Source organism: Phocoena phocoena, chromosome 5 (genome assembly GCF_963924675.1).
Source record: "Phocoena phocoena chromosome 5, mPhoPho1.1, whole genome shotgun sequence".
In the NCBI taxonomy this organism is placed as follows: Eukaryota; Metazoa; Chordata; class Mammalia; order Artiodactyla; family Phocoenidae; genus Phocoena; species Phocoena phocoena.
In genome coordinates, this window is record NC_089223.1 from 8,300,197 (window position 1) to 8,328,010 (window position 27,814).

The 27,814-nt window shown below is 38.8% G+C and overlaps 1 protein-coding gene across 1 annotated transcript in view; it reads right to left on the reverse strand.

Moving 5' to 3' along the window:
• FAM13A (family with sequence similarity 13 member A) overlaps window positions 1-26,543 on the reverse strand; it is a 306,916-nt gene extending 280,373 nt beyond the window's left edge. Inside the window, exons 1-2 of the mRNA XM_065878125.1 lie at window positions 26,297-26,543; window positions 18,695-18,904 (exon numbers count right to left, since the gene is read on the reverse strand). Coding sequence (XP_065734197.1) covers window positions 18,695-18,904; window positions 26,297-26,543 — 457 coding nt within the window. The remainder of the gene's footprint in view (window positions 1-18,694; window positions 18,905-26,296) is intronic.
• Window positions 26,544-27,814: the final 1,271 nt, after the last annotated feature.

The following is a 27,814-nucleotide window of genomic DNA, read 5'->3' on the forward strand; positions in this document are numbered from 1 at the left end:
GATGTCTGGAGGAAGTTAAAGTAAAAAAAAAAAAAAACAAAAAACCACAAACTGGCAAATGTAAGCTCTTTCAGAGTTGGAGATTGAGTTTTAAACATCTTTTAAAGCCCCTCAATGCCTGGCATATAAAAAGTGATCAAGAAGTGGTTTTAATAGATCGATACACATTTAAGGCACACTTTTAAGCCACGCAGTAAGACCTAATACTATAGGAATAAAGAGACATCTATATATCAAATATATCTAAAAGAAATGTGGAGTAATTTAGTCCATTTACAGAACTAGCTGGGTCAGGGTGTTACATAGGAATTATACTACAGGGAGTATTTAAATGATAAGAAATCCTTTGGTGGTCAGAGAGGAAGGATACTCGGCGATAAAATTCCACAGAAAGGCCTCAGAAGCAGTGAAGTGCGCCTCTGCGGATGTATTAGAATATTTTAACTGTTTTAAACTTGAGGTTACTTCTAGAATTAAATTGGAATAAAAAATTAGGATGTGTATAATTTATTAATCCAAAAGGCTTAAGAAAACTTTGCAGATGGAATAATGGTTTAATAATTGAAACAGTCATCATTTTCCTTAACATCAATCTTTTCCTAGGACAAGAACTAACTTTTTTCCATTAGTGAAAAGTGCCACTTCAAATTATTCATGTTTCTGAAAAGATTTTCATTGTTGGCTGAATTTGACCCATTTTTTAAGCTCAACCGCAAACAAGAAACTAGCACACAGTACATGTGGTATACAGGTGAACTACTCAGCAGTTGAAGAAGACTGTACCGTAAGAACTTTTGCTCCAGATTAGGTAGCAAACGCTGAACCATGTGACAAGTATTTGCTCTCATTAAAAAGAGATTAGGATCATAATCAGTAACGCTGGACCTACATCACGGGATGGCACCTAACTCTAATCTGGACATTTATCCTAGCGCTTGTCATGTGCTTTGACTTTTCAGTGGCCATGAAGTTATACTGCATTACTATACATACAATCTTAGCCTCAAGGAGAAAAAAAAACAACAACTGGCAAAATGCTAATCTCTACTACGATGTATCTCAGGGCCGTGAGAAGGTCAGCCATTAAAAGAACCAAAATATTTAGCTTCATGGCGCCAGATTCACTGAAGTAGCTTTTTATTTCCTCATTAAGTCTCACACAAGGATTTCTGAAAACCTGCTAATCTATCCGATAGAATAGTGAGCTGCTGCTGACCCTGAAGACGGAGGAAGGTCACAAGCCTGAGAATATGGACAGCCTCCAAAAGTGGAGAAGCCAGCAGGGAAACAGGGGCCGCGGCCTCACAACCACGCGGAACTGAAAACTCCCCCAAACCCGAATGAGCCTGGAAGCAGCAAGAACTCAGACTGACTGACACGTCGGTTTTGACCTTGTGAGACCTAGGGAAAGAAACCAGCTGAGCGTACACACTCCCCACAGAACAAGGAGACGGTAAATGTGTGATGTTCTAAGCCACTACATTTCTGGTAATCTGTCACAGCATCAATAGGAATCTTAGGCAGCCCCAGCTAGAGATGACTAGACTGAAAGAGAGAGATTAATTAACTCTTCCATGTTCACACAGCTACCACGTAACCGAGCTGCAACTCAGATCCCGGCAGTCTGACCTCAAGAGCACGTGATCTGATCGGTGCGCTCCAACAAAGCTCGCCGTTACTAGCATCATTATTACACAGCACCTAGCAACTGTCTCAGACATGAAAATATTTAAGAAATGTTTCTTGAGTCAACAAATGAACAAGCAAAATTGGTGAGGAGTCAGGGGTGGGAATCTTCATTCATTTACAATCAATTATAGCTTCTTAGGTCCTGGGGAGTATGCGGGGAACAGCATATTAATAAAAGCCTACAAGAGTGTCAGGTCACAGAATGTTTTATACAACATGTAAGAATAAACAAAACACGAACTATATTTCTTTCTAAATACGCATTCACAGAAGAATGGGAAAAATAATCATAAAACACCAGCTACCCTGGATTGGCCTGAATCTTACCCCCGCATTTCATTCCTCAGGAGTGGAATCGCTTCTTTAGAGTGACGAGAAGTTTATATACATAATTATATCTTATGATTAATGGAATTGGTATTTTTCCACGTAAAGGGAGAGGTTATATTTTTACAGCTCTCTCGCAACCCTTGCCCTTGACAACGTTCTCAGAAGCCTCACGCAAATTTCTCAAAGGGCAGGATGATAAAGTGACTAATAAAAATTAATATATTACAGCCTATTCTTAGAAGCTATTAATGAAACGACAAATCTTATCATTCTGATTAGCTTCTGCAAGATGCAGAGGTGTGTTTATTGCCAAATTAGCTGGTATCTACACTGACACTCCCACTCCCAGAAGGAACCCACACGTTACAGCAAAGGCAAAGGGCACAGAAGAACAAAGAGTTAGGTTCACATTTCAGTCCTATAGCCAAAACCTAACTCTCCATGACACCTAAGTAGTAGATCAACATATCTTTTCTGTGGGCATCCACTGAGGGCTGAATGCCTGTCAGTGGGGACAAAGACATAGATTAAAAATATAACAAGCAGGCTTCTCTGGTGGCGCAGCGGTTTGGAGTCCGCCTGCCGATGCAGGGGACGCGGGTTCGTGCCCCAGTCCAGGAAGATCCTACATGCCGCGGAGCGGCTGGGCCCGTGAGCCATGGCCGCTGAGCCCGCGCGTCTGGAGCCTGTGCTCCACAACGGGAGAGGCCGCAACAGTGAGAGTCCCGCGTACCGCAAAAATAAATAAATAAAAATTAAAAAAAAAAAAAAAATATATATATAACAAGCATGTAAAATATTCTATCTAAATATCAAAACTAAGAGCTCACATCTAGGCTAAATGTTAGACACAAGCATGTAACAGCTGAAGAACCTGTGTACAATGTGGGAACGTCTGTACACAGGAGCATGGGAAAAAACGTCATAGCATATAGGAGGGGGAGCCTCCCACAATGATGCTAACCTTCAACAGTACTAGCAATATCCCAGCCAATAAAACTCGGCTTTCTCCATAAATCTAGTGCTATATTAAGCGAGCAAAGTACAGTAAATATGTAGTTTCAGTGCAAATCATACCACTCCTATTCTATCCACCCTCCACTACTGATCCAGCTGACACTTGTGCTCAGCTGTAAGTGGACTGGATCGGTTTAAGTCACAGGACACCAAACCATCAAGCCCAGAGCTATTTAAGACTGTTCTGGATGTCTTCTCCTTCCCCTTAAGTCTTCAAATTGTTTATGGACTCAGTGTAAAACTTGACTATGCCCATGGGCTCAGCAAAGCAGGGCTTCAGGACATATGTTCAGGACATAGCTTAACTCAGTTCAGGTAGAGATACAGGTGTCTAGCAAGCTCGTCACTTGGCATCCCTTCAAACTGATATTCTTTACACAAATTTTCAATATTTTATGTGAGTTGATTCTACTGATACAAGTTGTTTTACTTCTTTTTTAAATAACTCATTTGTTGGCTGTTCTCTCTTTCCCTCTTCCAGCTCAATCTAAACAAGACCTCCTCACAAAAGCATTCATGCAAAATGCAGAATTTATTGAGGACTTCACTCAGTTTGCAACAATTTGTTCCAAAAATCCCCAACAGACATTATCTTCTTGGACTTGGAGCTGCTGGGTCTCTCTTTTTCCTCTTCAAGCCCATAATCTTCATGCTATTACAAAACTCTACTGTCTGTACTATGAGGATAATGAAAATAAAAAAACACAGACAATAACAGGTATTATCAACAATGTAGAGAAATTAAAACTTCCATTCATTGTTGATGAAAACATAAAATAGTGCAACTACTTTGGAAAACTGTTCCTTAAAATGTTAAAGTCACCATTTGACTCAGCAATTCCACTCCTAAGTAGATACCCAAGAGAAATTAATACATATGTCCACACAAGAACTTGTACACAAATGTTCATAGCAGCATTATTCCTGTTAGCCAACGGGTGAAAACAACCCAAATGTCCATCAATGGATGAGTGGATAAATACAATGCAGTATAGTCATACAATGGGCTATTACCCAGCCATAAAAGGAATGAAGTACTGATGTATGTTCCAGCATGGATGAACCTTGAAATTTATGCTAAGTGAAAGAAGACAGTCAAAAAAGACCACATATTGTGTGATCCCATTTATAAGAAATGGCCATGATAGGAAATCTACATAGGTGGAAAGTAGATTAGTGTTTCTCTAGGGCTGGTAGCAGTGGAGGGGGGAAGTGGGGAAGGAATGGGGAGTGCCTACTAATGGCCTTGGAGTTTCTTTTCAGAGCGATAAGACTGTTCAAAAACCAGATAGTAGTGATGACTGCCCTCTATGAATACACAAAAACCACTGAATTGTACACTTTAAAAGGGTCAATCTTATGGCGTATAAATTGTATCTCAATAAATAAGGAAATTCTGTTGGCTCTAAAATCCAGTGTAGGAAAAAGTTAGATGAGAACTCTCAGTTAAAGATGAGTTTATATACTAAATGGGAAGGAAATCCAAAAAAGAAGGGATATATGTATATGTATGAGTCACTTCGCTGTACAGCAGAAAGTGACACAGCAGTGTAAAGCAGCTATACTCCAATAAAAATAAAATAAATAAGCTACAAGGATATATTGTACAGCACAGGGAATACAGACAATATTTTATAATAACTTGATGGAGTATAATCTATAAAAATTTTGAATCACTATGTCGTGCACATGAAACTAATATAATTTTGTGAATCAAATATACCTCAATTTTAAAAAGTAGATACATTTAAAAAAAAAGAAACGAAACTGTCAAACTGTTTTCCAAAGGGCTGTACCATTTTTACATTCATACTAGCAGTGTGTGAGAGCTCTACTTCCTTTATATCATCACCGACACTTGTATGGTCAGTCTTAATTTTAGTCATTCTGATAATGTGTAAGTGGTAGCGCATGGTGGTTTTAATTTGTACTTCCCTAATGACTAATGATGTTGAATAGATTTTCATTTGTTTAAAAAAAAAAAGTATATATAGTAAAAAGTGAAATGTACTTCCAGAAACATGTACCCATCCACATAGAATATTTTTAAACAATCACCTCAATAATAATACATATCAGTCATTTATCATGTACCAAAAAAAAAAATGAGTTTATCTACTTTTCCTCTTAATAACTCACTAAAATGACAAGAATGTAAGGTATAAGCCATCAATCAAGGATAAAGAGAACACGGTTGAAAAGACAAGGTAGATGGAAGATTTCAGTGTGTGTGTAAATTTGCATACACACATATTCACGCACGTACCTCAAGACCAGCTGTTCTAATGCAGAATAACTTTGCTCAGTCATGACCTCTTTTCCCAAATTTGCATAATCCCACTCACTACCTAATACTACCTCACAGTATCAAAGGTCCTTAAGAGGAAAATATTTATATGCATACTCAGCAAACAAACGATCATCTAGCTATCAGGATCTACAATCTTAGAGATTATAGGGGATTATAAACAAGAATGAGGCTTTTCCTGTCACATGGATCTGGATGGAAGCAGAACCAAACTGGAATATCATCAAAATGTATAAAGTCATGTGTGGAAACCTGGGTGGGTCTCCTGGCACCACATTTCTCATTTATTCCAGTGGAGGGTTCACACATCTGACTGACAGCTGGGGCAGATATGCAAATGGCAATGCTTTCTGCTCTGAGTTTAGGTCTTTATCCAGAAAAAATGCATAATTTATATATTTGGCATTGCTTATAGAAAACCTAAAAAGCATATACTGAAAATGGAAAGGGCTTAAACTTGGAGTTTAATATAATGATTCTCTTTTTCATAGAAACAAATTTGTGAGGGTTGAATAATTTTGAAAGAAAAGGAACTCAGTAAGAAGGAATGAACCTAGGGAAGGAGACATTTCATATGCTTCCTCTGGAGCTCACACTACCAAAGGAGTAATGACTTAAGAATTAGTATTATAAAGCACCGAGCTGATCTCCCTGTGCTATGCGGCTGCTTCCCACTAGCTATCTACTTTACGTTTGGTAGTGTATATAAGTCCATGCCCCTCTCTCACTTTGTCACAGCTTACCCTTCCCCCTCCCCATATCCTCAAGTCCGTTCTCTAGTAGGTCTGTGTCTTTAATTCCTGTCTTACCCCTAGGTCCTTCATGACATTTTTTTTTCTTAAATTCCATATATATGTATTAGCATACGGTATTTGTCTTTCTCTTTCTGACTTTCACTTTGTATGACAGACTCTAGGTCTATCCACCTCATTACAAATAACTCAATTTTGTTTCGTTTTATGGCTGAGTAATATTCCATTGTATATATGTGCCACATCTTCTTCATCCATTCATCCGATGATGGACACTTAGGTTGTTTCCATCTCCTGGCTATTGTAAATAGAGCTGCAATGAACATTTTGGTATATGAGTCTTTTTGTATTATGGTTTTCTCAGGGTATATGCCCAGTAGTGGGATTGCTGGGTCATATGGTAGTTCTATTTGTAGGGGTGGGATAGGGAGGGTGGGAGGGAGGGACACGCAAGAGGGAAGAGATATGGGAACATATGTATATGTATATCTGATTCACTTTGTTATAAAGCAGAAACTAACACACCATTGTAAAGCAATTATACCCCAATAAAGATGTAAAAAAAAAAAAAAGAACTAGCATTATAACTAGCTAACATCTGCATAGTACTTTAAAATTTGCAAGGCCAAACCACTCAGCTAACGTCAAACAATACAAGTGGCATTATGATACATATCCATAGAATAGATACAAGACAGCCTTAACTCAAACTTATCTAGTGAATACCTCACGTAATGAAGAAAACCAGCACAAGGCTCAAGCACAAGTCAGTGTACGAAATTAGATTTCTTTACCATTAGGCTCTGTACTGATTAAAATGGCATTACTAGGGTGGTTTTCTTAAGAAAAACAGATGCTGTCTACATTATCCAATGCTCATAAGCTAAAATTCACAGGTACTTAACTCTCACATAGTGTTTGAACAGCCGCTATTGTAAAATTCTATCCCATTTAAAATCAAGTATGCGGGGGGAGGCCAAGGAGAATGTCCATCTAAAGAGACGAACTGATCACATATTCTTCCCAAGACCCCGCTAAAATGACGGTAAAATGATGTTTAAAAAGTAGAAGCGCCCGCAAGCAAAAAAAGAACAGCAGAGAAGACAGAAGGGGATGAGATTTCAAAGCCATTTGGAAGTGAATGCGAGTGACTGAAAACAGACAGGCTGTTCGAAAGCCCAGCAGGCTCCAGGGAGCTTCCACCACCCCGAGCACCCAGGCACGCATGCCGGCAGGCAGGAGTGCTGAAGTTTAGGCTCTTCATAATGTCAGTGTATTCCTGGACATCTGAGATAGCTAAGGGCTAGAGCAAGGAACACAGTTGAAAATGTAAAGATTAGTGAACATGTGCTGAGAACTAACGGGTCCATTAGCTTACTTCCCATGTCCCTCCCACTCCTGCCCTTGAGGAACTCAATGGTTGAAGAGAAAAATATGTCCACACATTGACATTTGTGAGTCCCCAATGAAACAGCTAGATTTCTCTATGTCCCCACTATCTAATCTTCCTGAAGTGAGGTACACCAGTAGACAAGCCCACCGGCCCACATTCAAAATGTTATTCCTAAATCACAGTAGCCAAAGATGTTCATATGTTTGAGTAAAGAGATACAAAAAGAAATGTAAGGGGGAGAAAACCAAACCGAAAACAAAGAAGCACATACCACCAAAAGCCTTATTTGTATCTCAGAAAGAATAAGAATAGAATGCTATAAAACAGAGTACTTTGAAACAGAGCATAAATATGTTGGCTATTAAAATCGAAAAGCTAAAATTCAAACAGACAAGGTTGGAAAATAAAGTTGACTAAACTTCACAGAGAACAGACTTAAAAGAAAATTATCAAACCTCTAAAGGCACAATAAAAGATAAGACAGGTACATTTCCAAGACCAAAGGACAATATTTTCCAGGTTGAAGGAATCTGCTGAGTGTCTAACACCATAGTTGAGAAGAGACTGCAGGGAACAGCAGGTCCAGGAAGACTGGTGTGGGAGGCTCAGGGTGACACCTACTACTGGGGGAGAAGCAGCAAAAGGGCCAAAGAGGAATCGCCCCAGAAATAAAGAACTGATAAATTATTTGATGTTTTGAAAAAAATAGGTAATGGTGGATTTGTTGGAGCAATTTGAAAAACATTGCAGATATGTTTTCATTCACGTAATTTTCTATAAACCTAAGACAAATATTAACATCAGGCAACGCACCTCACACAGGCACACACCCTCACACAGTCTTAACAAGGTAAAAATTAATTATGAATTCAGCTAAAATTACGATAGAACGATACTGGAGTAAGTAACAATGTAATAGCTAATTCTCATTGCCTCGTAAGTGGAGGCAATGAGATAATGACTGAAAGTGAGAGATCAAGATAAAACATTATATTATCAAACGGAAGCAAATACCAAAAGAACAACTAGGTAAGTGAAAACTGATTGGCTCTGGGAAAGAAAATTAAGGGTTGCCAAAGGGTGTGTAGGGGTTTTCTATAAAAATCTTTTAATTTTATTTGATTTTTTAAATAAAACCATATGCATGTATTAGTTTGACAAAAATATTTCTTTAAAGGAAAATATGTCAAAAGCAATAAGATGATGAATTTTATTAAGAGTAATAACATCACTTAACAATGTGCCTCTTCAGTGTTTGATTAATAACATTACTGACAAACCACCAAACCCAATTATATTAACCACCCATTCCCCCCACCTTCCTGAACACACACTCTATGCTCACTGCTGAAATCTTGTACCTGTTTTCCAAACACCTTTGCTCCTGTAATCCTTTCTTCCTAAAATGAACACCATCTGTGGGAATTCTACCAGCCCTCCAAAGCCTAGTTCAAGTACTAATTCCTTCTTCCATAAACCCTCCTTCTCATCTGACTTAGAAATGATTCCTCGCTGTCAACCCCACTTTATTCTGTGTATCCTGGCTCTCTGTGTACGTGTTCTAGTTCCCTACTAAAACTGTAAGCCCATTGTTGACAGGACAGTATCCTACTTTTCTGTGATCAATAAAATACCAAACAATGCCTTCACCTCAATTTAATAATTGAAAAATTTCCAATCACTGATTTAACATAAAAAAAGTCCTGTACTATATATAACAGGCCATATTTGCAGGTTTATGCTTTCATTAAAATTATATAAAATATTTTTAAAAATAAAAATTGATAACTGGTAGCCATTCCAAAAATATTCCCAAATGAATTTCTGGAAGATATTGTCCATATTGTGTGATTTACCAGCTCAACCAACAATCAAAAGTTTAAGTAGTTTCAATTAACTTGGGCAAGAATTTTGAAATCTTCATTTAACTCCAAACTGGAACTCATTGTGTCCTTTTTCCTTCCTCCTCCTTAATCATTAGGCAGGTAGGTGCACTTATTCTTCTGCAATTTTTTTTTTTAAGAGACAGGGAAGTTAGGATACAGAAAGGATAAAGAAATCAATTTTAAGGTTAAAGTGGAAAACTTGAGGGAAATCACACTAAATGGTTTGTCTTTGTATAACTAAGAAACCAAGGGGTGGAAGTGAGGGTTGAGGATAAATTGGGACATAAGCACACAGAAAGAAGACTGCATTCGAACTATGGATGCCTGTGTCTCATCTCTAGAGATGATGACTTAATTGGCGTAGGATGTAATGATCTCTGGGATTTTTCAAAGCTTCCCAGATAATTTTTCTGGGCTTCCACAGTTGAGAAGCACTAACTTAACATTTATTAAACATATATGACTGACACTGTTTTAAGTGCTTTAATGGATAAACTTATCCACAACAAACTCAGGAAGTAAACACTACTATGAACAAACTACTACAACAGTTAGGGAAACTAAGTGTGGTGGTTTCACAACGTCCACAAAGTCTGACACTTCTTCCTTCAAAAGATGGTGCCTAATTCCTCTCCTCTTGAATATGGGCCAAATTAAGGACTCACTCCTAATGCACACAATGTGGGGCAAATGATGCTATTTGACTTCTGGGGCTAGGTCATTGAAAAGATAGCTTCCATCTCTCTTGATGTGCTCACTCTGGGGGAAGCCAGCGACATGTTATGAGAACACTCAAGCAGCCATCAGGAGAGGCCCATAGAGAAAGGAGCTGAGGCTTCTCACCAAGAGCCAGCACTAAATTGCCACCCATGTGAATGGACCACCCTAGAAGCAGCTCCCCCAGCCCCAGTCAAGCCTTCGGATAATTGCAGCCCTTTGACAACTCTTGAAAGCAAGTCCCTGACAGACTCTGAACCAGTACTGCCTAACTAAACCACACCTGAATTCCTAGCCCACAGAAACTATGTCAGAAAATACATGTTTAGAGTAGTTTTAAGAAAATTGTTATGTAACAATAGATACCTAATATACTAAGGCACAGAAAGGTTAAGTAGCCTGTCCATACCAATGCAGGCAGCGGGCGAACAGATTTGTAACTAGTCAGAACAAACCCAGAGCCTATGCTCTAAGCCATATGCTATAATTTCTTTCTTCAAAAGGAAGATTATCCTATCTGTACCTCATCAGAGTTGATGCTGGGATCAAAAGAGGTTATATAAATAAAATACCTTCTAGGTATTACGCAGTGAGGAGTCACTAGCACCTATTATCACTAAAAGGAATAAATTCTTAAAGAGAATCAATATTAAAATACAAACAAAAATACAGAAAATTATCTATACAAAAAACGAAAACACACCCCAGTAACATTTTTTTCCACAGCTTATCATTTGTTTTAAACTCATTCCTTACTCCTAGCTCTGCTAGTCATCTTTTAAGATTTCCAAGAGAAAAAACATCAATTCTGGAGTCACGATTTCTATTCCAGAGACCACCTAGTTAGCACCCACTGTAGGCATTTTACTAATTAATTTTTAATCATACATATACCAAACTGTGATAAGTTTTTAAAAGTAGTGTTATGGACTGAATTTCGTCCCTACAAAATTCACAGGCTGAAGCCCTAACCCTCAACGTGACTGTATGTAGAGGCGGCGCTTTTACAAAGGTAATTAAGGTTGCGTGAGGTCATATAGCTGAGGCTCTAATCCAAAAGAACTGTTGTCCTTACAAGAAGGGGAAGAGGCAGGAGAGCACACACACAGGAAAGGCCATGGGAGGCAGCAGTGAGAAGGCACCACTTGCAAGCTCAGGAGAGCTCCAAAAATTACCCTGGCCAGCACCTTGATGTTGGGCTTCCAGTCTCCGGAACGGTGAGAAAATACTTATCTGTGGGTTGAGTCTCCCAGTCTGTGGTATTCTTTTATGGCGGCCTGAGCTGACTTATATGCACAGTATGATGGCAAAAGCTTGGGCTTCGGAGTGAGGCAGATCCTAGCTCTGCACATTCTAGCTGCTTGCTCTTTGGTAAGTAACTTACCCTCCCCAAACTTCACTTTTCTTATCTATGAAATATTTGTAGGAGTAGCTGTAATGGAATTTGGAAGGCACACATATGTAAAGCCTCTAGGCAAAATCTTGGCACAGAAAAGGTACTTAAGTCATGATGAAAGATATATAAAATCCCTTTGCTCTCATCAGTTTACAGCTACACTATTGTCCACACATAAGTGATGCTCAGGATTCTAAGTATGAACACGATTAAGTCCACAAAGATGACTATAAAGTTCACATCTTCAGCCTGATACCCCCTCCCAAGCACTAATGTTCATTTTATTCATTTAAAATGAGCTGCTCGGGCTTCCCAGGTGGCGCAGTGGTTGAGAGTCCGCCTGCTGATGCAGGGGACACGGGTTCGTGCCCCGGTCCGGGAAGATCCCACATGCCGCGGAGCAGCTGGGCCCGTGAGCCATGGCCGCTGAGCCTGCGCGTCCGGAGCCTGTGCTCCGCAACGGGAGAGGCCGTGACAGTGAGAGGCCCGCGTACCGCAAAAAAATAATAATAAATAAAATAAAGTAAAATAAAATGAGCTCCTCATCATGGCCCCATGATCTTCCTTTCTTGACTTTCATTATTGTTATTAATAGACCAATTACCAAGATGCCACATCAGGATCTCTCCTCTTTCTTCAATAACAACAGCTGGATCTCTGAGATAGGAGACAGACAATAAAGTCCCCACAAAGAGATCATTAGATCCTACCAAGCATCTGAGCCTTTGGGCTAAGTCCCAAGTTCACCTGAAGGTAATAGCATCTGAGCCTTTGGGCTAAGTCCCAAGTTCACCTGAAGGTAGAGAAGGAGAATTAGTCAGTCACAGAAGGTTCCTAGAAAGTTGAAGACTGGGCTTCTTCATTTCAGGACAAAAGATCAAGTCTAACAGACTGAAGCATTTTATAAAATGTTAAGATCCACCGTAGGTAGAGATAGAAAAGATCTGAATTATTGAAGACAAAACAACGTTAGTTGCTTTAAGCCTTGTCAAAGCACAGGAGTTGGCAGGGAGCTCTCCCCAGTGCTATGTCAACCTTGCCTCAGAAATTTCCTTCCCAATGTAATTGTTTCCATTCACAAAAGTTTAATAAACGCCCTCCGCTGCTGTGGCCTTCAAGGGCCCATTTCTGTGGGCTTCACCAAAGTTATGGCCACCAGAGTCGGGCCACCACGCTACTCGTCCCACAGTTTTTCACTCCTTTCTTATGCTCGCCCTCTAATTATCAGCTATCATGTTTCTGCCCATGTTTCCTCTCTCATATTTCTGTCTCTGGCAACCTTCCTTTAAAATTCCAATACCAGTGTCTGTTTGGGATGATGAGAAAGTTCTGGTGATGGGTAGCAGTGATAGCTGTACAACATTGGGAATGCACTTAATGTCACTGAATCGTACACTTTAAAATGGTTAAAATGATCAATTTTACATTATGTATATTTACCCCAGATTTAAAAAAATATCCCATTGCCTATTACTTATCAGATACAGGTCGTTAGGATCAAGATTTCTGCCAGTACTCTAGATAGTCCCCCTGCACCCAGCATCTCCCCACCCAACCATCTTACACAGCACAGCCTGAAATACTGCTTCCATCATATGACTTCTTTCTTCAAGTATTTACTACTTACAGATAAATATTAGTTCCTTTAGCCTAACGTTCAAGACCCTCTACCACCTAGTCTCAACCTACTTTTAAAATTATATATTTGGCAAATTTCCTTTAGCTATGGACAACTCTGTCAGACATTCCTGTCTTACACTGACAGTGTTTTTACTCACGCCCTTTCCTCACCTAGAAGATTTTCCTCTCCATTGAAATTCATTTTACATACCCCAGTTTTACTTTTTTCACCAAGCATTCTCTGATTACCATAAACCAGACTGGCTTCCTCCTCTCCTTGTGAACACCAGCTGAATGCACTAGCTCATCTGAAGGACTACAGAAGGTGTACAACATACATGCTACCTCCTCAATTAAACAGCACACTCCTCGAAGTCAAGAAGTTTAATCTTTTATTTCTTGGGACCATCCAGTGTATAAGTAGGTGGTATTAAATAAATACTGATGGACTGATCCAACTCAAACAACAACAAGAATATTCGATGATGAGGCAGAAATATTTGTATTTACATTATAGAAGATTTTTCGATAGAGAGCATTCAAATACCGTAAAGGGGTTTCTAGTTAATTCTAAATTAAATGAATCCTATCCTAAAATCATTTTATTGCTTGCCATTCATGTTTATTCCCCAAACACATCTGAAATTATTAAAATAAAAAATAGATATGTTACTGGCCCACCAAGATAAGGATAAAATAATATCAGAAGTCATGGAATATAGCCAAACTGAGACAATTATACTGGAAACCTAAATTAAGGAAGGCAAGTCGGTACAATCAGAGATAGGTTTAACATGACAACAGGAAAGGCTAATCACTGAAGATCCTTTAGAGTCTCCCAAAGATGAATCGTCTAAAGCAGGCATCTGACAGAAGCAAAAGGCTCTGGTAGAAATCAACTTTATACAGAACTTTTTGATAAACACGTGGTATGCAGATGTATTGGCTTGCTAACTAAAAATATATACCGTCTCAGAGCTTCAGACACTAGACAAAGTCTCAAGTTGATAATTATCTAAAGCTGATAATTTTTTATAAAAAGGAAAGAATCTAAATGTCCATGCACACAAGGGGCCACTGTTGATCTACAAGATCAAAGGGTGGTCTACAGCAATGGGTATGCCCACAGGCGGCAGCCATGCTGTCCTCGGTGGTACCTGTGGTTTAGCTTAAATGTCTAAAAATATATTAAGTTGGGGCTCCAGACTTCCATCCTCTAAAGTATGGAAGAGATGAGCTTGAGCTGAAAAATTTTAAGTTATATTCCATTACAAATAGCTTGCCTTTATACAGGATACAATTCGAAGGCCCACAACATTTAAAAAAAAAAAAAAAAAGAAATCTGGCATTGATCTGTGACAGACTATCAAAAAAACTAATGTGGTGTCACAAGGACTGAAATATAAAACCAGTGTCGTCTTTACTAGGGAAACTGCTTCCAAAAATTTTATTATATATTATTGTCTAACAGAAAAGAGATGAGAATCTTATAACAGGCCAAGTGTAACATCTACTTAGTGAGTCTGCAAAGAGCCTTCGACCTCTGGCTTTGGAGTGACCAGCTGCAGTGGGTACCCTCTACTGTGAGAGTACTGTGCGCGGGGTGAGCCAGCAGAAGCACAGGAGCCCTACTTGCATATTTTCTACCTGGACTATTAAAGAGAGAAGTTTGTTTTATGAAGGCTATACTGTCCGGCACCTAAGACATACTTTATTCCCTCTACTTAGCAGCTGACCTAACTTGTAAGTACTTCATTAGTACTTCCTTTATCGAACTTCTCAGATCTAACCTCAGAGGTTTTCAAGCAATGAGAGAATACTACCAATAAAGCAAAAATTAGTGTTTCTGCCCCATTCAGAATTTGTTATTTGCGCACAAACACACAACCCCCAAGGCTGACTAAATAAGCAGTCTTACTTCTATTAGAATGATACCCCTTGCTTTTTCTGACGCGTATCAACTTTTTTAGCCACCAAGAAAACATGTCATGAATGATCATTTACAAAGAAAACTTGAATTCTAACACATTACTATAATGTAAAAATTAACAAAAAAAATAAAAGAGTGCATCCTCATTATCAAATGAAAGCTATCCTAGGAAATGTGATCCACTTTTACAATTCACAAGTATTCACAAGTAGTAGTAGTACAGTAAGATAATATTATGATTATAGTATTATAAGTTATAATAATATATAATTATAGTATTATAAATTATAAGATATAATTTTAAGAGTACCAAAGATTCTTTGTAATACTAAATATTTTGTATTAGGCACACAATATCGTAAATTTTCAACTTGCTTTGGTAGCAATTACTTTAAAATGTAGCTTACTGATAAAAAACTTAAAAGCACTGAAGAAAACCATAACAGACAATAGTTCTGCAATTTTTGCTTTCATATTTTATTCCTGTTTTTCAATAGAATACAATATGGCCTTCTCACTTACTCATTCTTTAGCATACTACATGTGAATAGTTATACCACTGCTTTAAAGGAATGTGGCTTTAAGTAACATCCTTCTTAATCTGGTATCTAACACTCTTATAAATACATTTTCCCATTTTCACTCTAACTTGTCAAAAACAGGGAAAGAAATGGCTTTTTAAAGCTAAATCATTTTTCTTCCTATATTTAGGGGGGAGAACTCAATGATTATGTCTAAAATTAGTACCTTTAAAAATGAAGATTCTTCATTTAAAACCACTTTATAATGAAATCAATGTTATACACCACATTAACAAATTGAATAAAAATCATATGATCATCTCAATACATGCAGAAAAACCTTTTGACAAAATTCAACATCCATTTATGATAAAAATTCTCCACAAAGTGGATACAGAGGAAATGAATCTCAACATAATGAAGACTGTATACAAAAAGCCCATAACTAACATCACACTCAGTGAAAAGCTGAAAGCATTTCCTCTAAGATCAGGAACAGGACAAAGATGCACACTTTTACAACTTTTATTCAGCGCAGTATTGGAAGTCCTAGTCACAGCAATCAGTCAAGAAAAAGAAATAAAAAGAATCCAAATTGGAAAGGAAGAAGTAAAGCTGTCACTATTTGCAGATGACCTGATACTAAAAATCCTAAATATGCCACCAAAAACTACCAGAGTTCATCAACGAATTTGGTAAAGTTTCAGAACACAAAATTAATATACAGAAATCTGTTGCATTTCTGTACACTAACAACAATCAGAAAGAGAAGTTAACAACCCCATTTACCAATGCTTCAAAAAAATATATATATCTAGGACTAAATCTAACTAAGGAGGTAAAAGACCTGTACTTGGAAAACTGTAAGACAGTGATGAAAGAAACTGAAGATGACACAAACAGATGAAAAGATATACAGTGTTCATGGATTGGAAGAATTAACATTGTTAAAATGACTATACTACCCAAAGGAATCTAAAGATTCAAAGCAATCCCTATTAAAATAAAATACCAATGGGTGTTTTCACAGAACTAGAAGACTTCTAAATTGTATGGAAACACAAAATATCCTGAATAACCAAAGCAATCTTGAGAAAGAAGAATAGAGTTGGAGGTATCACACTCCCTGATGTCAGACTATACTACAAAGCTATAGTCATCAAGATAGTATGGTACTGGCACAAAAAGAGACATATAGATCAATGGAACAGAATAGAGAGCCCAGAAACAAACCCACATACTTATTATCAATTAATATGACAAAAGAGGCAAGGGGGAAGGACAGTATAATGGGGAAAGGACAGTTTCTTCAAGAAGTGGTGCTGGGAAAACTAGACAGCTATATGTAAAAGAATGAAATGAGACCATTTTCTCACACCATATAAAAAATAAACTCAAACTGATTAAAGACCTAAATGTAAGACCAAAACCATAAAACTCCTAGAAGAAAACACAGGCAAAACACGAACATAAATTGCAGCAGTATTGTTTTGATCTGTCTCCTAAAGCAAAGGAAACAAAAGCAAAGATAAACAACTGGGACCTAATTAAACTTAAAAGCTTCAGCAGAGCAAAGAAAACCATTGACAAAATGAAAAGACAACCTATTAAATGGGACAAAATATTTGCAAAAGATATGACCAATAAGGGACTAATATCCAAAATATGTAAATAGCTCATATAATTCAACATCAAAAAAAAAACCAATTAAAAAATAGCCCAAAGACCTGAATAGACATTTTTCCAAAGACATACACATGGCCAAACAGGCATATGAAAAGATACTCAACATCGCTAATCATTAGAGAAGTGCAAATCAAAACCACAACAAGCTATCACCTCATACCTGTCAGAATGGCCATTATCAAAAAGAACACAAATAACATAGGTTGGTGAGGATGTGGAGAAAAGGGAACCCTTGTACAACGTTGGGGGAATGTAAATTAGTGCAGCCACTATGGAAAACAGTATGGAGGGTTCCCAAAAAAGTAAAAATAGAACTACCATATGATCCAGCAATTCCACTCCTGGGTATATATCCAGAGAAAATGAAAACACTAATTTGAAAAGATATATGCACCCCAATGTTCATAGTGGCATTATTTACAATAGCCAAAATATGGAAGCAAACTAAGTATCCATCAATAGATGAATGGATTAGAAGATGTGGTATATATATTTAATATATACACATATACAATGGAATAGTACTCAGCCATAAAATAAGAATGAAATTTTGCCTTGACAGCAACATGGATGGACCTAGAGGGTATTATGCTTAGTGAAATAAGTCAGACAGAGAAAGACAAACACTGTCTTATCACTTAAATGTGAAATCTAAAATAATAAAACAAATGAATACACATAACAAAACAGAAACGGACTCACAGATATAGAGAACATACTAGTGGTTACCAGTAAGGAAAAGGAAGAGGGAAGGGGCAAGACAGGTTGGGGTAGAGGATTAAGAGGTACAAACTACTATTTATCAAATAAATAAGCTACAAGGATATATTGTACAGCACAGGGAATATAGCCAATATTTTATGATAACTTTAAATGGAGTATAACATATAAACATTTTGAATCACTATGTTGTACTCCTGAAACTAATATAATATTGCAAATGAACTAGACTGCAGTGAAAGAAAGATGCTTAAGAACATTTAAAAAATCAATTTTAACCTCAGTTATGTAAAACAACTACTGTTTTAGGACTCAGTCTTGCTTATAAGAAAAGGAAAGCCCACCAGTGACTTTTCGGTCTCAAAGGTCACTAACCAAACACAATTTAATTAATTAATATTTCCTACATAGAATTTAATGTCAATACTTCCATGGCAGTCACTAACTAGTCAGAAAAGAATTTCTTTGGTCCCAAAGCATCAGGGCTTTTCAATGCCAATAGTCTTAGAAATTACATTTAATATAATGGTATTTCATCATCAGTTTAGCATTATTTGAGGGTAGAAGATGAAGATCTAGAGTGAAATAGCAAGATGATGGTTATGGAGAGACCACAAATATTTAAAATCCTCTTTTAACATTTAGAATTTAAATATTTAATATTTAAAACCTTAGTGTTAGCTGAAAAATAAAATTGCTTTCATTCCGAGAAGGATTCAGTGTACTGACCCTGACAGAGCTGAATGAACCGAGGCTGCAGTGCCGAGGTGATCACGCCCTCCGGCAGCTCCCTCAGGAAGAGCTTTAACAGGCTGGCCGCCGCGCAGACGTCGCCGTCCCTCCCCAGCTCCACAGGCACCCCACTCTCAAACTTCCATCGAAGCTGTTCCACCACCCTGACGTTGCCATTCACCCGAAAAAGGCCTTCCTGGGTGAGTCCTGGAACAGCAAAGTACATGCACAGAAAATAACAGAGGTCTCTCACAAACAGGTACAAACTCTAACGAACAGCGACGTAAATAAATCTCAGTATAGAATTTTCTGAATAATTATCAAGCACTGGAAGATTTTCACGTCCTATAAAAATGTTTTCTTAGAATAATACATCTTCCCATCTATTACACACCAACTACAAAGATCGTAAGTGGTTATAAAAGCTGACGTCTAAAACTAAGGTTAGGACACATACAAACACAGAACACGTACTTCTCTATAAAGAAATTTCATTCATATAATTTTCTACAGTGTATAACAGAAACTTACCCTGGGCTCCGAAAGCAGCTTAGCATTTTGAGAACAACTATTTAAGAAAAAACTAACATGTACGCAAAACATTTTAACTATATGTGATTACCTTTGTAATAATTTGATAAAGAACTATTACTTCTTTAGTAATTAATAAATTCAAATTATAAGACTCAGAGACTGTAAGGTAGCGGCAGACGAGATCCTTGCCTTTAGCCAATTGATTTGTGATTATTAGCGTTGGCTGGGGTCAGCAGAGAAGGCTTCACGGAGGAGCCATGGCTCCACTGCATAACCTTTGGCTAAAGCACAGGCATGACTGGGGGACTGAGGCTGACGTACCGCGAAGCTAATGAAATTTAAGCTTCAGGGCCTCTCATTTATTGGCGCCCTTTCCAACGCTCTGTCCCTAATTCTATACTCTTAATTTTGTGTTCTTTTTCTTAAAGAGGGCCCCAGAAGGACTAACCATCAGACCCACAAAAACTTGATCTACCCCTGACAAAGAGAAACAAATGTATGAACTGAGAAGCAGAGAGAGGAGAGTGTAAAGAAAGGCAGGCAGATGAAAATATGGGGTGTTTAGGTCAAAGAGTGATAGGGTACTAAAATGGAAGAAATGCTAAGTAGAGGGTCATGAATGTCAAGGGAAAGAGTGAAGACTTTATCATTATTTATCACTGGGGCATTAAATGTGTGTGAGTTGGGGGCGGGCAGGGGAGAGACACAACATAATCGTGGTTTAAGGAAGACCTAGTTAGCAAAGAAGCAGAGAATGGAGAAGGCAGAGAGCTTGCCTTAGGGGGACTACAGTCAACTGTAAGACAGATTATGGTGGGAAGGAAGTGAAAAGGAAAGAATGAAGATGATTTGGTAACTTAGTACAAAAAGAAAATAGGGAAGACGAAAGGTTGAAACATAACTTTAAGGTTTGAAAACTAGAAATCCAGGAGAAAGCATGGTAAAGGATAAGGTGGTGAACTGAGGGCGAAGGGTGGCAGCTGCTTTAAGGTAGAGGATGATGATTTCCAGCTCAGTGTGCTGGATTCAGAGACAGAGCACCATGAAAGCAGTGAGTCAGACCACGGAGGGATGTTCAAGGTGTAAGACACATTCTAAGAAAAGAGTGACCTGGGCTTCCCTGGTGGCGCAGTGGTTGAGAGTCCGCCTGCCGATGCAAGGGACGCGGGTTCGTGCCCCGGTCTGGGAAGATCCCACATGCTGCGGAGAGGCTGGGCCCGTTAGCCACGGAGGCTGTGCTCCGCAGTGAGAGAGGCCACAACAGTAAGAGGCCTGCGTATCGCAAAAAAAACCCCAAAAAACAAAAAGAAAACTGACATGAATTTTAGCTCCAATTTTGACAAAAATCTGTGAAACCAGAGATGCTATTAAAAATATTTAACAACCAGTATGGCCACAGCACCATGGAACCAGAGAAGACACCAGTCAGTTTGTGTGCTAGGCAGCTTCTCAATTGGCCCCAATGACACCCACCTCTTGGTAACCATATCACGTATAGTCCTCTCCCCGCTTGAGTGCGGTCTGGACCTAGTGACTTGCTTCTCACCAAGAGAACATGATTAGGTTCCAAACTCACTTCTGAGATCGGGTTATAAAAGACTGTGATGCCTACTTCGCTTCCTTGTGCGCGCTCTCTCTCTCTGGCTCTTCTTGCTTTGCTCACTGGGATGAATCAGCTACTATTTTGTGAGCTCCCTTATAAAAAGGTCCACGTGGCAAGGAACTGAGGGCGGTTTCTGGACAACAGCCAATGAGTAACCGAGACCCTCAGGTGAACAGCCCGCAAGGATCTGAATCCTGCCAACAAGCACATGCATGAGCTTGGAAGTGAACCTTTCCCCAGTCACGTCCTGGTATGACTGCAGCCTTAAAGAGTCCCTAAAGACAAAAGACATAATTAAGCTGTGCTCAGATTTCTGAACCACAGAAACTGTGAGACAATAAACACTGCTTTAATCTACTATGTTTTGGGGTCATCCGTTTTGTAGCAAGAGATAACTATGCCGTTCCCTTTAACACTGCAGAATATCGGTTACTATCAAGAGTCTTCACCTCAGTCATTTTTAAAGCTTTCAAGTTCTGTTTCCTCTACTCTACAAAGCTTCATCTGTAACTTCAGAGACATATACCGGCATCAAGCAGACAGCGCCCAATAAAAGAGAATCCCATTCCTGGTCAAGGCCCAGATCCTGAAGATACAGAATTTTACGACATAGTCCTGTATCTTACCCAGCTCCAGAGCCTGTTTTTGGACCAGCAGATGCCCCTGGATCTGATTTCACAGTGTTTTTCTAGCTTTGACCTGAGGTTCCCTCTTCCAACAACGTTTTTTGACCTTTTCCTCAAATAAGTATACTTCCAGTTATTTGAAAAGAGCTACCCATCTCCAAGAACTGGCTTTGGTCTTGAAGTTCCTGATCCCCCCAGACCTTACTAGAGGAAAGAGAAGCTATAAATGGAAGTCATTAAAGTCAGTGCTTCTCGACCATTTTTTCTGCCCTCGTGGCCATTTATTTGCACAACTCTCTTCCCTCAGGAACATCTCTCACCCAAAGAACTCTTAGGGGCTTCCCTGGTGGCGCAGTGGTGGAGAGTCCGCCTGCCGATGCAGGGGACACGGGTTCTGTGCCCCGGTCCGGGAAGATCCCACATGCCGCGGAGCGGCTGGGCCCGTGAGCCATGGCCGCTGAGCCTGCGCGTCCGGAGCCTGTGCTCCGCAACGGGAGAGGCCACAACAGCGAGAGGCCCGCGTACCGTGAAAAAAAAAAAAAAAAAGAACTCTTAGGATACTTAGTGATTTTTCAATCTGGAGAAGTTTACTTCTGGACATGGCTATATTACACCAAAAAGAATCCAAAGCTTTAAGAATCCAAAAGCTTTAAAAGCTTTAAGAATCCAAAAGCTTTAAAAGTCCCTTGCGAACTTATAATATATACAATACCCATGTGAGCTTTACCAGATTATATAATCTCTAATCTTTCCTACTCTAAATTCTTAGGAAATGATTATAACAGAAACGTTAGAGGGAGGAGACGTTTAGAAAGCTTTATGGAGTTACTGCCATACATTTAAGATTCTGTCATATTTGATTTCATGAGATATGGGTTAATCATCACGAAACAGCAACTTATAAATCGTTTAGTAATACCAAAAAATAATATATAACACTGACAACTACTTTCTTGTACAACTGAAATATTTATTTCAAAGTCTGATGAGCACATCTATGAATGTATGAATACATCAACAGAAATGAAATATGCCAGAGGTCAGAATTTGTCTTATTGGCACACTGGCCCTGACAGTCATGTGACAATATGTAAGCATATTCTGACATCTAGTGGTAAGTGGAGAAACCTACACTATTTAAATATCCCACAGCATCTTAATGGTAAAGTAGAAGGAATCCAGTAACACTGTCATCAAGATTAGTTATTTTAAAATAGTACAAAGATGATACGCCTCAGGCTTCCCTGGTGGCGCAGTGCTTGAGAGTCCGCCTGCTGACGCAGGGGACACGGGTTCGTGCCCCGGTCCGGGAAGATCCCACATGCCGCGGAGCGGCTGGGCCCGTGAGCCATGGCTGCTGAGCCTGCACGTCCGGAGCCTGTGCTCCGCAACGGGAGAGGCCACAACAGTGAGAGGCCCGCGTACCGCAAGAAACAAACAAAAAAAAAGATGATATGCCTCGTAACTTATAAGATTTTCCCTTGAATGTTGAAAATGTGTATTTTTTCTTTTTTTTCTTTAAAGAAAAAAGGCCAAAGTCTATTGAACAGGCCTTAATATAGGCCTTTATAAATGCTTTCTGTCCTAAAATTCCTTTATAATAATAAAAGGTTTCCCTCATGTCGAGTTGTTATATATCTACATTTACATTAAACAACAAAGTATGACCACAATATCTACCTATGGTTAATTATACACCCAATCACCTCATATCCCATACCTGACAGAGTGCCTACTGTATCACAGGTCCACAACAAATATCTAACTTAAACAGTTAAATAAAACTAATTGAAGTATCTTGCTCTCAAACTTACACAGGCTCTTTGGTTTATTAACATGATATCAATAGTTTCAAATACAGAAAGGGGCTTCTGGTTGTCCATGGAGTAATTAACTATATAGCCTTTCAAAATACAGGGCAGGTGCCCTACCCTAGTTTGCCCCATCAAGATTCTGATTCAGGGGCTTCCCTGGTGGCGAAGTGGTTAAGAATCCGCCTGCCAGTGCAGCAGACACGGGTTTGAGCCCTGCTCCGGGAAGATTCCCACATGCCGTGGAGGAACTAAGCCCGTGCACCACAACTACTGAGCCTGTGCTCTAGAGCCTACGAGCCACAACTACTGAGCCCATGCGCTACAATACAACTACGGAGCCCACATGCCTAGAGCCCGTGCTCCGCAACGAGAAGCCACCGCAGTGAGAAGCCTGCGCACCGCAACGAAGAGTAGCCCCTACTCGCCTCAACTAGAGAAAGCCCACACACAACAACAAAGACCCAACGCAGCCAAAAATAAATAAATAAATAAAATTTCAAAAAACGTCCTGATTCAGTAGATCTGAGGTACTGCCAATTGCATGGGTATTCTGAAAAGATTCCGCTAGTGGCCATTTCACTTCCCTGGTTAAGAATGACTGACTGAGCCCACTAAGACATTTAGTTTTGCATAACCTGAACACACCCTATTAAAGTACACCTAAGGGTATGCCAAGGAGAGGCAGAAGAAAAGCAATCTCTAATTCAAATTTTGTCCAGATTTTCATACATTGATGGTGTGACTATAAAAAACGGGTTTACTTTAACTTCTGGGGTTGATTGTAAATGCACATTATCTTTTGACCCAGCAGTCCACTTCGAAAGGTTAGTCTACGGACACACAGTGCTTGATACATGTTAAAGGTCAGTCACTGAATCATTGTTTGTAGACATCAAAAGACTGGAAACAATTCAATGCTGATCAGGATGTAACTGGTTAAAGCAGTGACACATACAAACATAAAGTGGAATAGCGTGCAGGGGAAAAAAAGAATTAAATGAGGAAAAGCTCTTTATGTAAAATGGAACAGTCTCCAAAATATACTGTAGAGTGATTTGTTTTGGCCGTGCTGTGCAGCATGTGGGATCTTAGTTACCCGACCAGGGATCGAATCCATGCCCCCTAAAAAGTAGAATTGCAGAGTCTTAACCCCTGGACCGCCAGGGAAGTCCCGAGTGTCTTTTTTGTTTTGTTTTGTTTTTTAAGAGGATTCATAAACGGTGTACACTGTGTGCTACGTTAAAAGAGGGAAAAAATACACATATCTGCTTATATATTCAAATATCTTTGTAAGAACATAGCAAAAACTAGTATAGTAATATTGTTTCTGGGAGGGGAAATGAATGGTCAGGGGACAGGGTTTGGAGGGAGAGACTTTTCACTATACACCCTTCTGAACTTTGGACCACATAAACATATTAATATGCAATACTTTTAAAGAGGTTAAAAGTGAAAATGATTTTACATAAGAGTAACCTCAAAAGGCAATTATTATTCACTCATTGCTGCATAAAAGGTCAGAATACTAATGATGCCAAAACCAAAATATGGTGGTTAGGTGGTCACACTTCGGCACCCAAATGAGTAATACTGAACAACCCTATTTAAGATACTAAATGCATTACCTAGAGATCCGTTTGTAGCTAAGTCAGTAGGATACAGTTTTACTCAATACTAAGTGTGTAAATGAGTCCTGTCAAAGCTCTATCTCAGCAACATCTGGCTTCAGGATCTTCTAGGCCAAGGGCCCATCTTCTTGCCATGCTGCATATAACACCTTTGTATTTAACCTGTTTAAAGTATTTGAACAAACTCAGAGCTGTTCGCTAAGAATCTCACCCTCCTGCAGCTATCTTCCTCCAAAAACAAGGAGACAACGCCTACGGCTTAAGAATGCAAACCTGGCTCTTCAGTTTTCAGAACAAAATACCATTTTGTCATCTACATACCAAGTAACCTGAAAAAGCAGCTGTTTTTCAACTAACACAGAACACCTGACAACCTTCTGAGGTCTGAACTGTCTTGCCATATGGTCCCTGTCACAAGCAGACACATGTTCCTACAGAAGAAAGGCGGTACCATGCCTCTCAGGCATTTCCCATGCGGCCACCTTCTCAGCAGGAAGAACGGACTCGGAATCACGGCAAGATTGAGGGGCGGAAGCAAACTGTGCAAAGTACAGAACTTCTTCCAGGTCTCAAGTTTTACGTTTAAAAATGCCCGCAAATGTTACATTCTACTCTGCAGTGAGTCTTGTTTTAGTATAGAAATGGTGTTTCAGCAAAGAAAATGAAAATTCCAAGCTCTTCCCCTTGAATACCTTCTTCACAAATCTCTTAAAATTCATTGATATTTATTTTATAGTTTGGAGTTCTCCCACGATACTGCCCTAGTTTGATAAGCCTCACTGTCTCAAATTATCCAGGTCTCTAAGTTCCATTTTAAATAAAATAATTTAAAAAGCTATAAAACATACTAGTTCTCAGCAACTAAGAGAGATATAATTCATCTTTTTATCGTGCGATGTACTGTGGCACGCTGCAATTATGTGACACAACTGATTGTATCATTCCAAAAGTTAATGTCCCCCCCAACACCATACTAGGTTATATATCATACTTTCTTTTTTTGGTACTCTGAGTTTTGAAGGCAATTGAGGCATTCAGTAAGTTCATGACTGACCTCAAGCTGAAAGAGATACACAAAAAGTATTCTGTTACATTAAAAATTATTGACTCTCAGTGGGAATTTAATGCATCAAGAGAACGCACTGTTAATATTAAAACAGTGTATTTTAGCACTTAAAACTAGGAATCATTCCAAACTAGAAACCTCAATAATTAAAGCGATTTCTCGATGGTAAGTTGGATTAAATATTTTCAAAAGCGTGTTACGCAGTCATAATGCCCCGACGTCCTTTTTTAAGGGCAAAGTCTATTACGCCATAATTCAATATTCTAATTAAGGTGTTTTAGGGACTAATTCACACAAAGCAACAGAATCACAACTCAACTGGACTTACCATGCATGGTCAAGTACTCCACTATGCGCCCCACGATAGCTGGAACGCCGTTCTCAGTCAGCCCCTGCTGGTGGAGGTCCTGGAGACTGACTCCAAATAACTTTGTGTAGGTGGAATTCCTCTGCTCGTTTAGTGGCACGGTCACAACCTTTTTCATGTCTTCTTTCAGCCGAACCGCCGCGTTACTTTGCTTGAAATAGCGGAAGAAAAAAGAGCAGTCAGTCACGCTTACCACAGGAGGCTGCATGGTCACTACAGAATCACCTGAATCAAAGGGTACGCGTTTGGAGGCTCGGAGAGTAGTGGTCTTCACTTATTTTTACTTCAGCTCAAACCCAAATCCCTAACATCTCTCACGTGCTGCTCAGTGTGTTAGGAATGGTGCACACTGATACAACGGTTAAAAGGAGTGAAAAATAATGAGGAACATAAAGCCACAACTTCAGCGTAGCTAAGAGAGGCAACAATACACGGCAGTATCTAAGATATATTACTACAGTAACCAGGGTGTGACTCACAAGTGCCTCGTTAACAGGAAAATAAGACACGTATCAGAACGCCCAAAACCCCATGCAGATCCTGAAATAGTAAGATGTTACTGAAGACGAAAATTTATCTCAATGTCATCTTAAGGGAGCTTTAATTTGAAGGATTAGGAAAAAAATATGTATGTGTAGAATGAACATTTCTTTCTCTGATTTGATTATATCTGAATATCTCAGGAAAAGTTTGGCACATAAAAATCAACTCCATTTTCTTTGAAGTTCAAAATGCTATGATCTCTGAAAGAGCAATGTTTCAGGTAATCACAATTTTTAAAATTTCAATAAGACTGTAAATATTATAAATAAGAAATGCAATTTACAATCAATTCAAGTTATCACCACGCTGAAAACTTCATACAAAATTGTTTCTTCCTTTTAATAGAAAATTTTTCCCCAAGGAAGTATTTTAAAAGATAAATTTTAATATGGTTTAATAAAACGAAATGAGGGATATTTTTATTTTTAAAAACAGCATGTGTCCTACATAAATGTATGTATCTGTAACTTTAAACACCGAAAAGACGGCAAAAAGCAAAAATTTTATTTGAGGACAGAGGAAGCAGATTAGGGGAAACACACCCTTTTTGAGAATGAATGCAGCAACTAACCTAAGTGTCAATATTATAAGTGTAGGCTCATGTAGCTGTTACAATCTAAAAGAAGAAACATTATCTCCATTGTAGAGATGAGGAAAGAAAGATCAAAGAGTTAAGAAGTAATTTGGTAAAAGTCATGGAACTGGTAAGAGTTTCATCATACTCTAAGTCCATGCTCCTTTCCTTAATTTAAATTTATATTAATGTTAAAGTGCAGCTTGTGTATAACACAAACTGTGATAAATTCTACATGTGACACATGACAATGACACGAAGATAATTCTACAGTTGTGATTTTTATAGGTTCCCTGTAGTTTCAATTTGATTTTGAATCTTACAATCTGTAGAATCAGGCCAACTTTCATGGACATCTCTGC